This window comes from Chanodichthys erythropterus, chromosome 2, assembly GCF_024489055.1.
Source record: "Chanodichthys erythropterus isolate Z2021 chromosome 2, ASM2448905v1, whole genome shotgun sequence".
In the NCBI taxonomy this organism is placed as follows: domain Eukaryota; kingdom Metazoa; phylum Chordata; class Actinopteri; order Cypriniformes; family Xenocyprididae; genus Chanodichthys; species Chanodichthys erythropterus.
In genome coordinates, this window is record NC_090222.1 from 38,235,481 (window position 1) to 38,254,151 (window position 18,671).

An 18,671-nucleotide genomic window follows, 5' to 3' on the forward strand; every position below is an offset into this window, starting at 1 on the left:
TATTTGCCCTGCAAAAAAACTTTCTTACAAAGCACAATGTTTCTCTGGTGGAAAGAAACAAATGCTCAGCCATTCCTCCTCTTATTGTAGCATACAAATCTTTGTATTTTGTTGGAGAGACCACATTATTGATAAAAGACTGATCTTTTTGTTTTCAGCACAACTGTCACAGCGGCATGTGAAAGCTGTGGCTGTTGAATAAGTGTGAATTTCATCCATCGGAACAATGCTGCTATGGTGTGTGAAAATAAAACACAATGCAGTGTTTTTCCACAGACAGGAAGTCTCGAACAAAATCCAAATGAATTAGGATGGCTGGCAGAGTTGAACTACTAAATGATAAATAATGGACTGCCACTATTTGTCCTCTCGCAACTATTTATTCAGCTTTCTGCTCACAGATGCTTCTTGTAACGCCACTCAATTACTGCGATCTGCTACGGTGCTTTTGTGGATGGATTGCCCGTTTGAGTATGAAGGAGACCCACCTAATTAATTAAGCTCTTTAATTTTTATGTTAATGATGTGGAAAATGCTAATGACTTTAAGTAAAATAGGTTTTTGACAGGCCTAGCAAAAAAACACGATGAAAAGCAAATGTTTGATCAGATGCTTCATGTACTTTGAGCTCGAAGGATGTTGTTACAAATAAAGTCTCCCAATTTTATTAGGGCCCGAGCACAGATGGTGTGAGGACCCTATTGTAATTGCTCGGTCAATTCTTCTTCTCCAAACTTAATCGCATTTTTGAGGGCCTAGATGTGCTTGAAAACTCATGAAACTTTGCACACGCATCAGAAGTGGTGAAAATGTGTGTCTGATATGGGTTTCAGATTTAGGTGTGGCAAAATGGCTCGATAGTGCCATTTTTTTTGTGCTACGTTTCATGCACAGGTATGAGATTCGGAGACACATGTAACAACCCAATACCTACAAAAAGTCTTAGGTGCAAATCTGAAAATCCAACAGGAAATTAGATATTTATCCTTATCCTGGCATGAAGACATCTATATGCCAATATTCAGTTAGTTATAGCACCACCTGCTGGCAATAGGAAATGGCATGCTTTACACAGTAATTCACTCCCAGAAACACATTTCAATATGCCTCGAAGTAACAAACATGCTAGAAACATGTTAAATCATGCAACACTTGCAAGGCTAAGTGCTAATGTATGCGATTAACGCCATGAAACAGGACGTTGTTGTAACTCAGGCATACAATGTCAGATCTGCTCCAAACTTCACATCTTTGAGAACAGTCCTGCCCTGAACGCATCTACATGACAATATTCAGTGCCCTGGTCTGAAGACATCTACACACAAAAATTTAGTTCTAGTCATATTGCCACTAGCTGGTAGCAGGAAGTGTTACAAATACAAATGCCTGACCATGTCCTTCTATATTAATCAAGCGCAGCGTTATTTCAGTCAGGCCTTGCAGGCATAGTACTGACGCGGTCAGCTGTCAAATCGCTCCAATCACTACCATTCTCCTATTAGACACGGGACATATATACCTGGCATTATCCTCCCTCCCTCCCCAGTATAAGCGTGAGCATATTACTGTGCACCTTCTGGTTGTTGTCATCTTTAGTTTCAGATCACTAAGGACCTCACTGCTGAGAGACACTCATCCTCATAACCAAACTACAGTATAGACGTCCCACTGCCATATCTACATGATTACCATTGTTCGCTTTTAAAGACATTACTAAGCGTCTTAATTGTCTATGTATTTCCAAGCTGATGGTTCCGTGGGGTAATGTTAAAGCTCTTGACAAATTGTGTTTCAATAAACTCAAGTAACTTGCCAAAGTGGTCCTGTCTGAAATATACTTAAATGCATATTTTCCATCATGTTTTCCTAAAGCCACCAGCTGGTAGTGGCATGGGTGCGAGGGCCCTTTCATCACTGCTTGCAGCTTTAATATTCACTTTGTTCTTCATTACAACTTTGAAGCGAGTTTTCTCGAATTCAGACTCAGGAATCAATTTTAATTGTACTCATTCAATCTGATGTTCTTCAATTTTGTAACACTTTGTGTGCATGTTTGTGCAGCATCACTGAAGTCAACTAACTTTCACAGCGAATTCTCATTACAATTTTTGTAGAAGAAGAGACTTCCCTCTTTGACTTTCAACAGCCCATCTTGTAATTTAAAGCACTGAGTAATGCTATTATAGATTTCTGCAAAGTACAAAAAAAGCATTCTGTCACTGTGCTATTCAAAGAAAATTCACCTCTTTCAGTGAAACGACACGAGTTGCTTCTTTCCTGTTTTGTCGTCATAGAAGCATGTGTCAAAATGACATAATGAGACAAAGCTTTAAAGACTAGGAGCATCACATTCTCACGTCTGTGGTACTGGATTGATATAAGGTATAAAATATTATGCATCTATATATATTTTTTCTGATTGTTTTTGTTTTGATTATTTTGAAGGTTCTGACGCTTCAACAGGTATTTGTTTTCTTTTTTTTCAGCTTTGGTAAGAAAATTACAATCTTCTGTGATTTATAGGATAAAGAAAAAAAAACATGTATGTGGAACTCATATTTCTAAATGTAGTTTTATGCAATAAGGATTATTACAATGTAATACTACTGTATATATAGACACACAAACACATATATTGTATTTCATCCTAATAATTAATTATTACATAAACTCAGTAAAGAAAATCAAATAGAAATATGGATTCCTCAAATACCAGATAATATGCATTTTGATATTTACAGTATACACATGAAATGATAAAAGTATTTTAAGGGCTTATTTTTTTATTGCTTTTGAGAAGGAAATATACTTTACAATAAGGTTCATTGGTTAACATTAACTAATGTTAACAAGATTTTAATAGTGTATTAGTAAATGTTAAAATTAATATTAACAACAATTAATAAATGCTGTATAAGTGCAGTTCATTATTAGTTCATGCACTGTGAACTAACATGAACAACTATTTTCATTAACGTTAATGAAGATTATTAGTAAATACAGTAACAAATGTATTGCTCATGTTTAGTTCATGTTAGTTAATAGTCTGTCTGTGATTCCTCTAACAAGCTTCCCATCTCTGACTGGTTATGCAATCTGGAAATTACAACATGTATTTATTCAGATAGATCATATAGAGTCTAAAATATTTGACGGCTGAAATCTGCAGCTGATCAGTTTGGAAGTGTACTGGGAAATGCATTTTGAGTAATAATATTGTTAATAGCTTGGAGTAAATGAAAATACTTCATCAGTTGATATGTACATACTCTATACCCTAAAGGTGTGAAAATGTATCACCTAATCATGCATTTTGATCTCTTCATGTGCGTTGTGGAATTTTTTTTTTTCTTAGTAATAACACCTGAATGTGTGATGTTTCTTATCATTTCCTGAGATGTGTTGAAATATATTCAACATTTATTTGATAACATCCCAAATATACTGCGTGTTTATTTATTATTGCAAGCATATGAATATTTAACACCATTGTTTGGTTTCAGTCAGTTCCTTTCTGTGTTGAACTTTTTTTTTATTTCCATTAATAAGTGGCCTACTTCCAAAAATAGAATTCTTTACTACCCTAAAGCACCATTGTGTGGTCAAGATACTGCTGGATTAGATACCACTGCCTGTCGAGGACAGTTACGTTAATGAGAATAAGTCCTTGTTACTGATAGTAAATGCAATTCAAAAAGGGTTAATTAAGACTATGAAAAACCTTTGCTTGCCAATTTTTAGTATTGAGAAGATGCTTATCAACTTCCTGTGATGTCTAAATGTTGTTATTTTTGTGGAGAGCCAAGGGTGAGAATCTTAACATACCTAAATTAAACACCCTGTTTAAAAGATCTGTTCACTTTAAAATAATAATTACCCCATGATTTACTCACCCTCAAGCCATCCTAGGTGTACAGTATATGACTTCCTTGATGAACACAATCTGAGTTATATTAATAAATATCCTAATGCATCCAAGCCAATGGGACCAAGGAGTATAAAGTTCAAGAAATGGCATCCAACGAAATCGCCTTTCACAGTTCAAAACACTTATGTTACATCCTATGTCATCAGATATGCTTTTTTCGTAATTTAAATACAAAAGGCGGTCTGGCTGAAGCTAGATATTTTACAAACCCGATTCCAAAAAAGTTGGGACACTGTACAAATTGTGAATAAAAAAGGAATGCAATAATTTACAAATCTCATAAACTTATAGTTTATTCACAATAGAATATAGATAACATATCAAATGTTGAAAGTGAGACGTTTTGAAATGTCATGCCAAATATTGGCTCATTTTGGATTTCATGAGAGCTACACATTCCAAAAAAGTTGGGACCGGTAGCAATAAGAGGCCGGAAAAGTTAAATGTACATATAAGGAACAGCTGGAGGACCAATTTGCAACTTATTAGGTCAATTGGCAACATGATTGGGTATAAAAAGAGGCTCTCAGAGTGGCAGTGTCTCTCAGAAGTCAAGATGGGCAGAGGATCACCAATTCCCCCAATGCTGCGGCCAAAAATAGTGGAGCAATATCAGAAAGGAGTTTCTCAAGAGAAAAATTGTTATCATCATCTACAGTGCATAATATCATCCAAAGATTCAGAGAATCTGGAACAATCTCTGTGCGTAAGGGTCAAGGCCGGAAAACCATACTGGATGCCCGTGATCTTCGGGCACTTAAACGGCACTGCATCACATACAGGAATGCTACTGTAATGGAAATCACAACATGGGCTCAGGAATACTTCAAGAAAACATTGTTGGTGAACACAATCCACCGTGCCATTCGCCGTTGCCGGCTAAAACTCTATAGGTCAAAAAAGAAGCCATATCTAAACATGATCCAGAAGCGCAGGCGTTTTCTCTGGGCCAAGACTCATTTAAAATGGACTGTGGCAAAGTGGAAAACTGTTCTGTGGTCAGACGAATCAAAATTTGAAGTTCTTTTTGGAAAACCGGGACACCATGTCATCCGGACTAAAGAGGACAAGGACAACCCAAATTGTTATCAGCGCTCAGTTCAGAAGCCTGCATCTCTGATGGTATGGGGTTGCATGAGTGCGTGTGGCATGGGCAACTAACACATCTGGAAAGGCACCATCAATGCTGAAAGGTATATCCAAGTTCTAGAACAACATATGCTCCCATCCGGACGTCGTCTCTTTCAGGGAAGACCTTGCATTTTCCAACATGACAATGCCAGACCACATACTGCATCAATTACAACATCATGGCTGCGTAGAAGAAGGATCCGGGTACTGAAATGGCCAGCCTGCAGTCCAGATCTTTCACCCATAGAAAACATTTGGCGCATCATAAAGAGGAAGATGTGACAAAGAAGACCTAAGACAGTTGAGCAACTAGAAGCCTGTATTAGACAAGAATGGAACAACATTCCTATTCCTAAACTTGAGCAACTTGTCTCCTCAGTCCCCAGACGTTTGCAGACTGTTATAAAAAGAAGAGAGGATGCCACACAGTGGAAAACATGGCCTTGTCCCAACTTTTTTGAGATGTGTTGATGCCATGAAATTTAAAATCAACTTATTTTTCCCTTAAAATGATACTTGATGATATTTTCTCAGTTTAAACATTTGTCATCTATGCAGTGGTGTATAAAGTACTCGAAAACCATACTTGAGTAAAAGTATAGATATCTTGCCAGAAAATGACTTTGGTAGAAGTTAAAGTCACTGTTTTGAATGTTACTTGAGTAAAAGTTTTAAAGTATGTGATATTTTTTGTACTTAAGTATGAAAAATATTTTTTTGATATTAAATGTACTTAAGTATTGAAAGTAAAAGTACAAGTAAATGTAAAATACAAAAGGAGCAAAAAAATATAAAAAATTGTTCTATACACAGTTTGAGCATCAAGATTGTGTTCAGGTTTAACTCTCTTACATTTTGTTTCTTTAAATTGGCTAAAGGTTTATTGTAATTTTTATACATAAAAAATACAAATATATTAATTATACATTGATGATTCGTTCATGTTAATTTATAGTGCATTATAACTAATGCAAGAGACAACTTTAAAATGTTAAAATGTAAATGATGAAATTAAAAATGAACTATACTTTTATTAACCTTATTTAATGTTACAAATGTACTCTTATTGTAAAATGTTACTATTTCATATAAATCCAAACAGTCATGCTTAAAAATTACCATCTTTACACACAAAGGCATAGTATGGGTCTATTATATGTGTACTTTCACACATTATTTGGCTCTATTTTAGAAAAATTGATGATTATCTAATCAAAATATGTGTTACAGTGCCGATAAAAACTGAAATTGAATAGGCTACATTTCTGATTTGTTAAGCTTCTGTCGCTGTATGAGAATACAGTTTAAATATGCAACTTCGCCGGATAATGAATGCATAACAGCGAACAAATAGTTATAAACTAATGCAAATGAATGGTAACAATCGTGGCATACAGTTGTTGTTTTTTTGTCACATTGTTTTAACCGCTTGAGGTTACTACTAATGTCTCAGCCTCGACGACAAACATACTGTTCTCCACTAATGCAGCATCTAGTCAACAAACTAATTACTTTATAGTGATATGAAAACATGTACTGTAGTGTACATTGTATAACATACCGTTTTGTTGTCTGTTTTAAATCGTTTTGAAGTGACCCGCTCTGTGCAGCGCGCAGCCTCACATCACGTGTCAAAAGAAACCATACGAGGCATCAGTGATAGTTTTTATTTCGCCTCTAGAGGCCGAAATAATCTATGCTCGTAATGACAGCGCACTTCTCTCCAGCAATGGACGCAACCCGGAAAATTAAATCAACCGCGGTTGTGCGAGCACTTGTTTGCACATGCTTGCTTGCAGTCTGTGTTCTTCCGACTTTATTTTGTAGTAAGTAACGAAAATGTTTTGGGAAAATGTATCGGAGTAAAAGTATATAATTTATTTAGGAAATGTAGTGGAGTAAAAGTAAAAGTTGACAGAAATATAAAAACTCAAGTAAAGTACAGATTCTCCCAAAAAATACTTAAGTACTGTAACGAAGTATTATTACTTCGTTACATTACACCACTGCATCTATGTATAAAATATTGAAATTTTAAAACTTCCACATCATTGCATTCTGTTTTTATTCACAATTTGTACAGTGTCCCAACTTTTTTGGAATCGGGTTTGTACTTTAAAACTTGTTAAATATCGATATTTTTCTTACACAAATGCTTCAGAAGGCATTTTTTAATCCCCGAAGCCATGTGGAATACGTTTATAATGGATAGATGCACTTTCTTGAGCTTCATACTTATTGGTCCTGTTCACTGCATAAAGCTCGGATGCATCAGGATATTTAACTCAAATTGTGTTCATCAGAAAGAAGAAAGTCATATACACCTAGGATGACTTTAGGGTGAGTAAAGCTTGGGCTAATTTTCATTTTAAAACTAAAATTTATTAGTTAAAAACTAATCATTTAAGTGTTCAACTGTGAGCAAATTTGATTTCTGGAATGTATGTACTGTATGTATATTGCTCTTGCTTGAAATCAAAATTATGACTCAAGATTAAAATGCTTATCTTGAATTTTTTTTTTTTTTCTCTTACAGGTTTGCATACAGTGAAGATGGCGTGGACAGTGGGTCTCAGTAACCTGGTGTTAGCGGTCTACGGATTCACACTGATCATAGGCCTTCCCGCCAATATCTTGGCCTTTTACACCTTCTTTCAGAAGATCCGCCAGCGCTCCACCCCGATGGACGTGCTGTTAATCAGTTTAACCATCTCCGACCTGATCTTCCTCTTTTTCCTGCCTTTTCGAATGGTGGAGGCGGCCAACATGAAATGGACAATGCCGTACTTCCTCTGCCCTCTGTCGGGATTCATATTCTACTCCGTCATCGCCAACAGCACCTTACATCTGATGGCCATCAGTGTGGAGCGATACCTGGGTGTAGCTTTCCCCATTGAATACAAGCTGAAACGCAAGCCTCGAAATGCAGTGATAGCCTGCGTCATGTTCTGGGTGGTTTCCATGGTGCACTGCAGCGTCGTCTACATCATGCAATACCACAACTACTTCAACCCCAACATCACAGATCCATCGAAGCGTAACACCTGTTATGAGGAATTCACCACCGAACAGCTCAAGATCCTCCTGCCGGTTCGCCTCGAGCTTTCTATTGTTTTCTTCTGCATTCCTTTCCTCACCTGCTGCTTCTGCTACATAAAGTGTATCTGCATACTTTCCCGTCTATCCAAAGTTCACGCCAAGAAGCGGTATAGAGCTATCGGGATGGCACTGGGAACACTTGTGGTCTTTGTTATCTGTTTCATGCCCTTCAACATCTCACATGTGGAGGGATATGTCCACGGCTACAGCTCTGAATGGAGAACACATGCTCTGCTCACCAGCACGCTGAATGCATGTCTTGACCCTTTCATATTCTACTTCTCTTCTTCAGCACTCAGAGAGACTTTCAAAAAGGTGTTGCAGGAGCTGGTGAGGCGGCTGCTTCCTCCCTGCTGCCGCTTGGCTCTCTGCTGCCCTTTATTCAACCGTGGGAAATCAGAGGAGAGAACACAGAGCTCAGATGACAGCATCCGCTAACATATCAAGCCAGGTTTTGCATTGATTGTTGTGCTTTGCGTTGTCTTCAATGCATGTCATTCTGTCCAAAGCCAATTCATGTAATTCTATTATGCCACCGTGACCCAATGCTTTATGGATAGACAGAAGTGGATCAGCTTAAAAATGCTGATTGCACTAATATGTTACTTAAATCTTTGCAGCAGCACAATTTTATTCACAATGAAATATAGAGCTTGACCAATAAACATAATAATAAAAATCATTAAAAATCATAATTAATAAAATAATCAATTAAACAAAGATATTTAGACTAGGGCTGTTGATTTAACATGTTAATTTAATTAGTTATGGAAAAAAATAATGCATCATTAACACATTTAATGCACCCACCCCGCCCCAGACCTACGTAGTTCATCTTACATTTCATAAAGTTGATTGTTGATGAATATGATGCAGGGCAACGACTCACTGCATGATGAAGCCTATAGAATGCAGTTAGAATGACTCTAAAAATCAAAATAGCAGGGCAAAAAGGCCCCTGTATGATTGTTTTGTATTGATATGTTTTCGTCTCATATTTATATCATTTGATATAGTTAAGCAACGTCACACAAGCAAGGAGTGCAATATCATTTGAAAGCTGATTTTGTTCCAATTAGCACAAGTGCAAATGTGCTATTGATTTTATACAACAGTTCAATAAATAAGAAGTTAAGAGTTACATTTCAGACACAATATTGTCTGCCTTTGCTCATTTTTGCTGATAAAAATATATCCTTTAAAGCCAAAGCAGAACTGTTCTGCGTCTCCGAGCAACACACAGCAGTGTTTAGTTTCTGAATGAATCCCCATTTTGAGCAAATCAATCAGGTGAATCAATGATTCAATGGCTCATTCATAAAGAGAGCTATTTACTTAATTCCTGAATGAATCAGCCGTTTGAATTATTCGAAAGAATGAATCACTCAATGACTTACTTATTTAGACATTTACCGGTACCTACTGGCAGTTTTAGTTTCTTATTTAGAGTATCATTTCATAAAAAAAAAACCTTCATATTTCCATATTAAGAAAAAATCCTTTAAAGGGATATTTCACCCTATCATCATTTACTCACCCTTATGGCCGTTGAGGCCTAAGTGATGTGACGTGTGGCCAAGTATGGTGTCCCATATGGTGCTTTCCATTTCACTCATCCAAGTACACACACACAGCAGTCAGCACAAACCCGGAGCAGTGGGCAGCTGTTTTGCTGCGGCGCCCGGGCAGCGATTGGGGGTTAGGTGCCTTGCTCAAGTGCACCTCAGTTGAGGGTAATGAGAGTGGAAAAGCTTTTCATTCACTCCCCCCACCTACATTTCCTACTGGTACTGAGACTCGAACCTACGACCTTTGGGTTACAAGTCTGACTCTTTAACCATTAGGCGACAAATGCCTAAAAGTATGTTTAACAAATTCTCTGTTGAATCAAATAAAATATTTTTTTCTAAAGCTACCTTTTGTAATGTCTAGTTCATGCTTTTCTCATTTAACACAAAAATTATCTTTTGGTGGGTGATTAATTTGAATTAATCACCACATTGTGTAATGAATTAGATTAAAAATTTTACTTGACGGCTCTAATTTTGACAAAAATAATTTTTCAACAAAATATGTGATCATGCTTCTGATCTTTATTCCTCCATTCTGAACCATATCACATGAATGCTGTTTCTTTTTTCTTTTTTTTATGCAGCACTCAGATAATGAATTGGTTGCTTTTAACTTGCCATCTCTTTAGATAGACCAACAAAAACTTGTTCCACTGATGTCACTTCCTGTCCCTGTTTGGAAATATACAGCAAGTGGAGGAACAAGTTTGATTTTTAATCTTTTTTGTTTTTCTCTTCTTTTTATAAAGATTTTGAACAGTTGCATGAAGTATTTCTAACTTGGATATCAGATTTTGGTTAGCACTTTGGTTAATTTCCTAATTTGATGCGTGTATGGTGTGGGAGTGGCATAGGTTAGTTGTCACAACGAGCGAGAAAGGTTGACATGGAGCAGCTAAACCTTCTGGGAATCACCCATTTTAAACAAAAGCCGAACAGAGGAGAGTCTGCTGACAAAAAGACAAAGCGACAGAGCTCGTAATAAAACAAGAATCAACATTTGCTTGGCTTTTCGGAGGTAGCGAAAACTGAGGGATATGAAATGTTGCAAATGCAATGCAGAGATGCTGTTTTTATTACTCAACAGGTGAGTAAGGTGTTTTATTGAACAGATAAATTGCCATATGTAGCTCTCTAACATAGTTTATTGTAAAGTATTATCTATTGTGAAGAGTCATTTTATTATGGTTGTTGTAGCACTGTGCTGGAATTCAGATTCAAGGAAGTACCATGTCCATTAGACTGGTAGTGAAAGTTTTTTTTAGCTATGAGAAAGAACATTATTCATCCACACAGTCATGCAGAGCCGGAGCACAACCAAAACAATGCTCTTCTGCAAAATGCATGCAGTTTTGTTTTTTAAATGCTACAGGGCTTTAACAAGTCTTAAGATCGTACATAGTTTTGCTTAAAGACTTTTTAAGTGCATTGTATGTGCATGTGAGCATGTGCATTGAGGTCATACCCTGAGTGTTTCTAGATACAATAGTGACCATAAACATCACATCTATTTATTGCTGCTACTGTATTATTCTGAGCACCGCTGTCAACTTTAAACACGAGTCTGTATCTTTTCTGTGCTACTTCCACTTCAGCAAAAGCTGTGTGCTCTTTGTGACAGATTCTATAAAGAGCTCATCTGTCTTTCCTGTGGCAGAGGCGTCTGAAACAACACATTTTCCTGTTGTGTTGCAGGGGGAATCCACATATGTGGAAAACTTTCTAATAATGTTGCATTTAATGTGGCATTTGAAAGTATGTTCCAGAGGCATGAAGATAAAGATCTGCACTGTGCAATACAGATATTACACTTAAATATAACACATCTAGACCTTGAATCACCTTGAATAGAAGTGACTGATACACTGGGACATATCTTCTTCTTGTAGTGAATGTCAAGTTTTTTTTCTGCCGTGATCAGGATTTTACCACCTCTGCCTCATTTTGAGCCAGGAAAAACCCAGATAAGTCAACACCATTGTTGAGTATTTTCTTATTAAAACTTCAGGGATCTAAAGATGGTTTCAAAAATGCGGTTTGAAATCGCTGGTGTTTCTTAAGTCACAAACTACCTTGTAATCAAACACGTCAACATTAGCATTAACTATGACCGCTCTGAAGCAGGAGAGTCTCAAAAGAAACCAGGTTATCCCGGTATATTTTACAGTTGATATGAAAAATTGGGTAGTCAAGCAAAAGGCTAATCATATTAATTACCGTTATGTATCCGACGATGTAAAAAGCGATACCATTGTGCAGCGTTTACCTCAGTACATTGACAGAGCCAGTGAAGGTGGGGCTAATTAACATATTCATAGATCTGCGTATACTAAATGATGCAATGGTGTAGAGTTACATTCAAGCTATTTGTAATCATTAAGATATATATTGGGTGATCAAAGATGAGTTTTAAGGGATAAAATGATTGAATTTAAATATATTTAATTTAAAATGTAATAAAATGCAAAATGACAATTAAACTTACTTTATCCTATCAGATTTAATTACTTTGTTTCTTATTCTTTGTCCATAATATACAAGTAAGCGGGGTCCAATGTTGTTTGGATGTTCTTCAAAATATATTTTGTGTTCTATAGAAGTAAGAAGGTCATATGGGGTTGGAAAGACATGAGAGTGAGTAAATGATGACAGAATTTGTATTTTTTTTTAACTGTGCCTTTAAGAGAAAAATTGCATGGTTTTAACCTTCTGGTATATATCAAAATAGGCCACAAGATGGTGCCATATATAAGCTATTGTGAATAAACTGGTTCAGGAAACCTTTCAATTCAAGACCACTTTGCATTCAGACCACTAGAAGTTTGGGTTAGTTGATCTTTTTTTTTTCAGTTAATTTAGTACCTCTAACAGTTCAGCATGAGTTCAATGACATGCTATCTACTCATCACTAGACAAAGGAAACAAAGGTTTAGTTTTGAAAGAGTATAAAGAAAACTAGATGGGAACATTTTCTGAAGTTGCTATAAGTGGTGCTTTCCCAAGCGAAATGTTGCTTGTGCGTTGCCTGGCAACTGCTAAGGGGTTATGATTGTTTATTAGGCAGATGGTTGGTAAGACATTATAAGGTATACTTGCTGTGGTGTTGCTGTGGAGTTTGGCGAGGTTGCAAGAAAATATGCAGTTGCAATGGTGTTATGAGTGTTTGTTAAGATGTTTCTTGTTGGTTGCGAATTGCTATTGAGTTGTTAAGTGGTTGCTAGGGTGTTCTAGGTAGTACAGTAACTTACAGCCCTTAACTATAACAAAGATATAGTTTTAAAAATCTTTCTAAATGTAAAAGAATAGCAGAGCCCATATTACAACTTTAACAATAATGGCTGAAACTGAAACTGTATCAGTTTCAGAATGATTTTTTTTTTCCCCAGCTGATGAATGATAAAAACAGTACAGCCAATAAGAATACATCCTGCTTGAGCATTTGAAGTGGTGTTTATTTTAAATTAACAGAACAGTATAGTGCGTGTGTGGATGATAATATACACTGCTCAAAAAAAATTAAAGGAACACTTTTTAATCAGAGAATAGCATCAGGTCAGTTAAACTCCTGGGATATTGAATTGGTTAGTTAAGTAGCAGAGGGAGTTGTTAATCAGTTTCAGCTGCTTTGGTGTTAAAGGTGCCCTAGAATGCTTTTTAACAAGATGTAATATAAGTCTAAGGTGTCCACTGAATGTGTCTGTGAAGTTTCAGCTCAAAATACCCCATAGATTTTTTTTTTTTATTAATTTTTGGAGCATCATTAAATATGTGCCAATTCAGCCTGCTTCCCCTTTAAATGCTCGTGCTCCCCGCCCCCCAGCTCACGACTCTAATACATTGCATAAACAAAGTTCACACAGCTAATATAACCCTCAAAATGGATCTTCACAAAAATTTTGTCATGCATGCATGCATCAGATCATGTGAGTACAGTATTTGTTTGGATGTTTACATTTGATTCTGAATGAGTTTGATGGTGCTCCACGGCTAAAGCTAACATTACACACTGTTGGAAAGATTTATAAAGAATGAAGTTGTGTTTATGAATTATACAGACTGCAAGTGTTTAAAAATGAAAATCGCAACGGCTCTTGTCTCCGTGAATACAGTAAGAAACGATGGTAACTTTAACCCTCTGGAGTCTGAGGCTGATTTGGGGCTTGGAGAAGTTTTGACATGCCCTGACATTTGTGCTTTTTTCAGTTGTTCATAAACATATAAATGACAAAAGTGTCATTACACTGTATTCAGCACAAACTAGGCTACCATAATATGTGAGGAACATGTATGTACATGTTTGTATTTTTGAAGGAATAATGTTTATGCTTAAGTCACTGAAATAAGGCCAAAAATATATATTAAATCTGTGTTCACAGAAGACTTCTGGGTATTGGAGGTTGTAGACTAGAGTTTTTGCTTCAGAATTATGTAAAAATTATGCTGCCTGCTCCTTCATATAAAACAATATATTGATTTAGTTTTTGTAAGACACTTTTTGTCAAGAAACACAGTATGCGTGGAGGCGTGAATCATCATGAATAATGGGTCATTTACACCTGAGAAGACAAATAATGACATATAATCACATAATAATGACCTGAAATGACTTGCATAATAATGAGGCCTTTCAGTCAGGTAGGCCGTGAAAAAAAAAAAAAAAAAACTTTTGTAATAATGTCTCAGCTCATCATAAACAGCAATACTGTGAAATATTATTACAATTTAAAATAATGGTATTCTAACATATTCTTTAAAATATAATGTATTTCTGTGATGCAAAGTGTCTGAACAATTATGTTACCTCTATGGCATTTCATATAGGCTTTTAGCTTAAAAGCATGCACATTTGGAAAAATATTGATGGATTCTTATATATTTATGTAAATTTTCTATACTGAGGAGTAATATTTATTCAATAATTGTTGTCATCACTATGAGTGCTGGATACTGTGTTTTCAATTCATACTTTTTCAATTCATACAGCCAGAGGGCGCTCTGTGCACCTTTAGGCCACAAATTCATATAAAGAAGAAAAGGAACCAGGAACTAACGGCATGTCTTCTAGAGATCACTAACCATGGCTTTAACATCCAAATAAACACTTTTCAAGACAATAAATACACGATTGAGACGATGAATGCATGCATTGCCTCTGAATTTACATATTAATACATATTAATGATCCCGACTGTTGCGTCACAGTCAGTGTTATGTTGAGATTCGCCTGTTCTTCTGAGGTCTTTTAAACAAATGAGATTTACACAAGAAGGAGGAAACAATAGTGTTTGAGACTCACTGTGTTTCCATGTACTGAACTCTTGTTATTCAACTATGCCAAGGTAAATTCAATTTTCAATTCTATGGCACCTTTAATGAAATTGAGACGACCCCCCAAAACAGGAATGGTTTTACAGATGGAGGCCACTAACATTTTTTATCTTTTCTGAATGTTTTTTTTTTTTACTAGTTTTGCATTTGGCATGGGTCAGTGTCACTAATGGTAGCATGAGGCGATACCTGGACCCTACACATCAACACGTGCCATTGCCAGAAGGTTTGCTGTGTCTCTCAGCACAGTCTCAAGAGCATAGAGGAGATTCCAGGAGACAGGCAGTTACTCTAGGAGAGATGAACAGGGCCGTAGAAGGTCCTTAACCCATCAGCAGGACCGGTATCTGCTCTTTTGTGCAAGGAGGAACAGGATGAGCACTGCCTGAGCCCTAAAAATGACCTCCAGCAGACCACTGATTTGAATTTCTCTGTCCAAACAATCAGAAACAGACTTCATGAGGGTGGCCTGAGGGCCCAACATCTTCTAGTGGGCCCTGTGCTCACTGCCTGGCACCGTGGAGCTCGACTGGCATTTGCCATTGAACACCAGAATTGGCAGGAACTGGCACCCTGTGCTTTTCAGATGAGAGCAGGTTTATCCTGAGCACATGTGACAGATGTGAAAGGGTCTGGAGAAGCCGTGAAGAACGTTATACTGCCTGTACCATCGTTCAGCATATCCATGGAGGGATGCACAGACCTCTACAGGCTAGACAATGGAGGATGAAGGAATTGATACCATTGAATGGCCCCCACGCTCGCCTGACCTAAATCCAAAAGAACAACTCTGGGACATTATGTTTCTGTCCATCCAATGCCGCCAGGTTGCACCTCAGACTTTCCAGGAGCTCAGTGATGCCCTGGTCCAGATCTGGGAGGAAATACTGAGTACTACTGCAATGAAATTTCAGCAAAATGGACTAGCCTGCTGCATCATTTTTTCACTTCGATTTTCAGAGTGTCTTTGAATTCAGTCCTCTATAGATTGATAAATTTTTTTTCCCATCAAACGATGTGGCATCCTTTCATTCCTAACACATTACCGAGTCCATTTCAGTATAGATATCCAGCATGATATTTTTCCCCATTGTGTTTTCAAAGTGTTCCTTTTTTTGAGCACCGTATCTTTATATGTATAGTTCTTGATTTGAACGGGCCTTACAGGTGCCCTAGAATTAAATATTGAATTTACCTCGGCATAGTTGAATAACAAGAGTTCAGTACATGGAAAAGACATACACTGAGTTTCAAACTCCATTGTTTCCTCCTCCTTATATAAATCTAATTTCTTTAACAGACCTCCAAAGAACAGTTGAATCTCAACATAACACAAACTGTTACGTAACAGTCGGGATCATTAATATGTACGCCCCCAATATTTGCATATGCCAGCCCATGTTCAAGGCATTAGACAAGGGCAGAACTTTTGGATCTGTGAACAGCTGAATCATCAGACTAGGTAAGCAAGCAAGGACAATAGTGAAAAATGGCAGATGGAGCAATAATAACTGACATGATCCATGATAACATGATATTTTTAGTGATATTTGTAAATTGTCTCTAAATGTTTCGTTAGCATGTTGCTAATGTACTGTTAAATGTGGTTAAAGTTACCATCGTTTCTTACTGTATTCACGGAGACGAGCCGTCGCTATTTTCATTTTTTAAACACTTGCAGTCTGTATAATTCACAAACACAACTTCATTCTTTATAAATCTCTCCAACAGTGTGTAATGTTAGCTTTAACCACGGAGCACTATCAAACTCATTCAGAATCAAATGTAAACACCCAAATAAATACTATACTCACATGACCCGATGCATGATGAACATCTTGTAAAGATCCATTTTGAGGGTTATATTAGCTGTGTGAACTTTGTTTATGCTGTTCAAGGCAAGCGCAAGCTCCGGGGGCGGGGGAGCACGAGAATTAAAGGGTCCGCAACCTATATATCGGTGCATAGTTAATGATGCCCCACAATAGGCAGTTAAAAAAATTAATTAAAAAGAATCTATGGGGTATTTTGAGCTGAAACTTCACAGACACATTCAGGGGACAACTTAGACTTATATTACATCTTTTAAAAAGACATTCTAGGGCACCTTTAAAAGGGACCTATTATGTCCCTTTTTACAAGATGTAATATAAGCCTCAGGTGTCCCCAGAATGTATCTGTGAAGTTTCAGCTCAAAATGCCCAAAAAAATAATCTATAGTACCGTGTTGTAAATACCAATTATTGAATGGAAGCAAAAACATGCTGTTTCATTCTGTTCAGTAAAACACCTTAAAGGTGCAATATGTAAGAATTTTGCAGTAAAATATCCAAAAACCACTAGGCCAGTGTTATATATTTTGTTCACTTGAGTACTTACAATATCCCAAATGTTTCCAACTATTTGTAAATCGTGAGAAGATTGTAATTTTATCCAAGGCTCCGGGACGTGTGAGGAGTCACCTGTCAATTGCGTCATACCCACGTTACCCTCGGACTGTGCCGGCGACTGCGGCACAACGAAACTTCTGCTGCTCGCGACGTGTGTTGGATTCGTCTCACGTTAACAATCACTCCATCGGCCTCGTTCAGCTCCACAACACTCGCTCCTGCTCTGCTTCATACTACAGTAACGTTAATAATCGCATCCATGAACATGATTTCTTCCCAAGTCCTATCCCGATTATTTTCTACCGGCTGTGAGCTGGAGACCACATGTCCCAAGATTCCGTGCTCTAACTTGGCGTCATCAAGCTACGCCTTTGTTTTGAATAGGCCTCTAGTGACCTCTAGCGGACAGAAAATCCTACATATTGCACCTTTAAACAGTCAAAAACACACAAAGTTCACATAAACACAGTCGGTTATGTCTGTGAATGTACACTATAGGGAAAGAAATCGCATGTGTATATTAGATCTGTGACAGCAGCGTAATATACAGTACCTACTGCTGTATGCAGTTAATATGAATCAAACAACAAAAGAAAAAAAGGAAATCTGGTCTTGACTGAATAACTTTAGTAGCTTTAATAAGAATACATTTCTTACATGAATGCTGCTGTTAAATGATCTGACGAGGAGATAAACTTGGCAGACTGTGTACAGCTCACTCAGGGGAGGAGCTAAGCTAATAGGGCATATTCAGTGAAAGTCGTGGGCGGGGCCTGTTCCAATGTGACATCACATTCCTGAACGGCTCAGTTTCTTGACACTTTCAGATTTAGGGGTAAACTAACAGAGTGGATGGATTTTTACCACAATAGGGTGGTTGTGCACACACAATGCGGACACATATGTTCAAAAACAACATAAAGGTGAATTTTGCATAATAGGTCCACTTTAAGACACTCTAAGTAACAGCCTAGCGTATTTTCACATTTGTGTAAGCCGCTTGTTTAAATCAGTAATCATGATTTTAAACTTCAGCAAACATCACTAAAAATGCACACATGCCTAATGAGATGGCCGTTGATTGATGAGGTGGTTTTGCTGATGCACAATCATCATGGGATCAATCAGTAGTCCACATGGTGTGCAGGTAAATGCCATTTAGATGAGTTTTTTGATAAACATTGTCCTGCTCATTCACAGACTCACACACAGCAGATCTCCGGG

At 37.1% G+C, this 18,671-nt stretch overlaps 1 protein-coding gene across 2 annotated transcripts; it reads left to right on the forward strand.

Annotated features, from left to right (window-relative positions):
- Positions 1 to 760: 760 nt before the first annotated feature.
- Positions 761 to 10,009, forward strand: LOC137037656 (free fatty acid receptor 3-like). 2 transcript variants are annotated; one of them, XM_067411850.1, is made up of 3 exons: positions 761 to 2,382; positions 2,487 to 2,542; positions 7,596 to 10,009. In XM_067411850.1, exon 3 carries the CDS (start codon positions 7,613 to 7,615, stop codon positions 8,594 to 8,596), a length of 984 nt encoding a protein of 327 aa, XP_067267951.1. In that variant the 5' UTR covers positions 761 to 2,382; positions 2,487 to 2,542; positions 7,596 to 7,612; the 3' UTR covers positions 8,597 to 10,009. The 2 variants fall into 2 exon arrangements, with proteins under 2 accessions (XP_067267951.1, XP_067267945.1); XM_067411844.1 differs by lacking the exon at positions 2,487 to 2,542.
- The last annotated feature ends 8,662 nt before the right edge of the window (positions 10,010 to 18,671 follow it).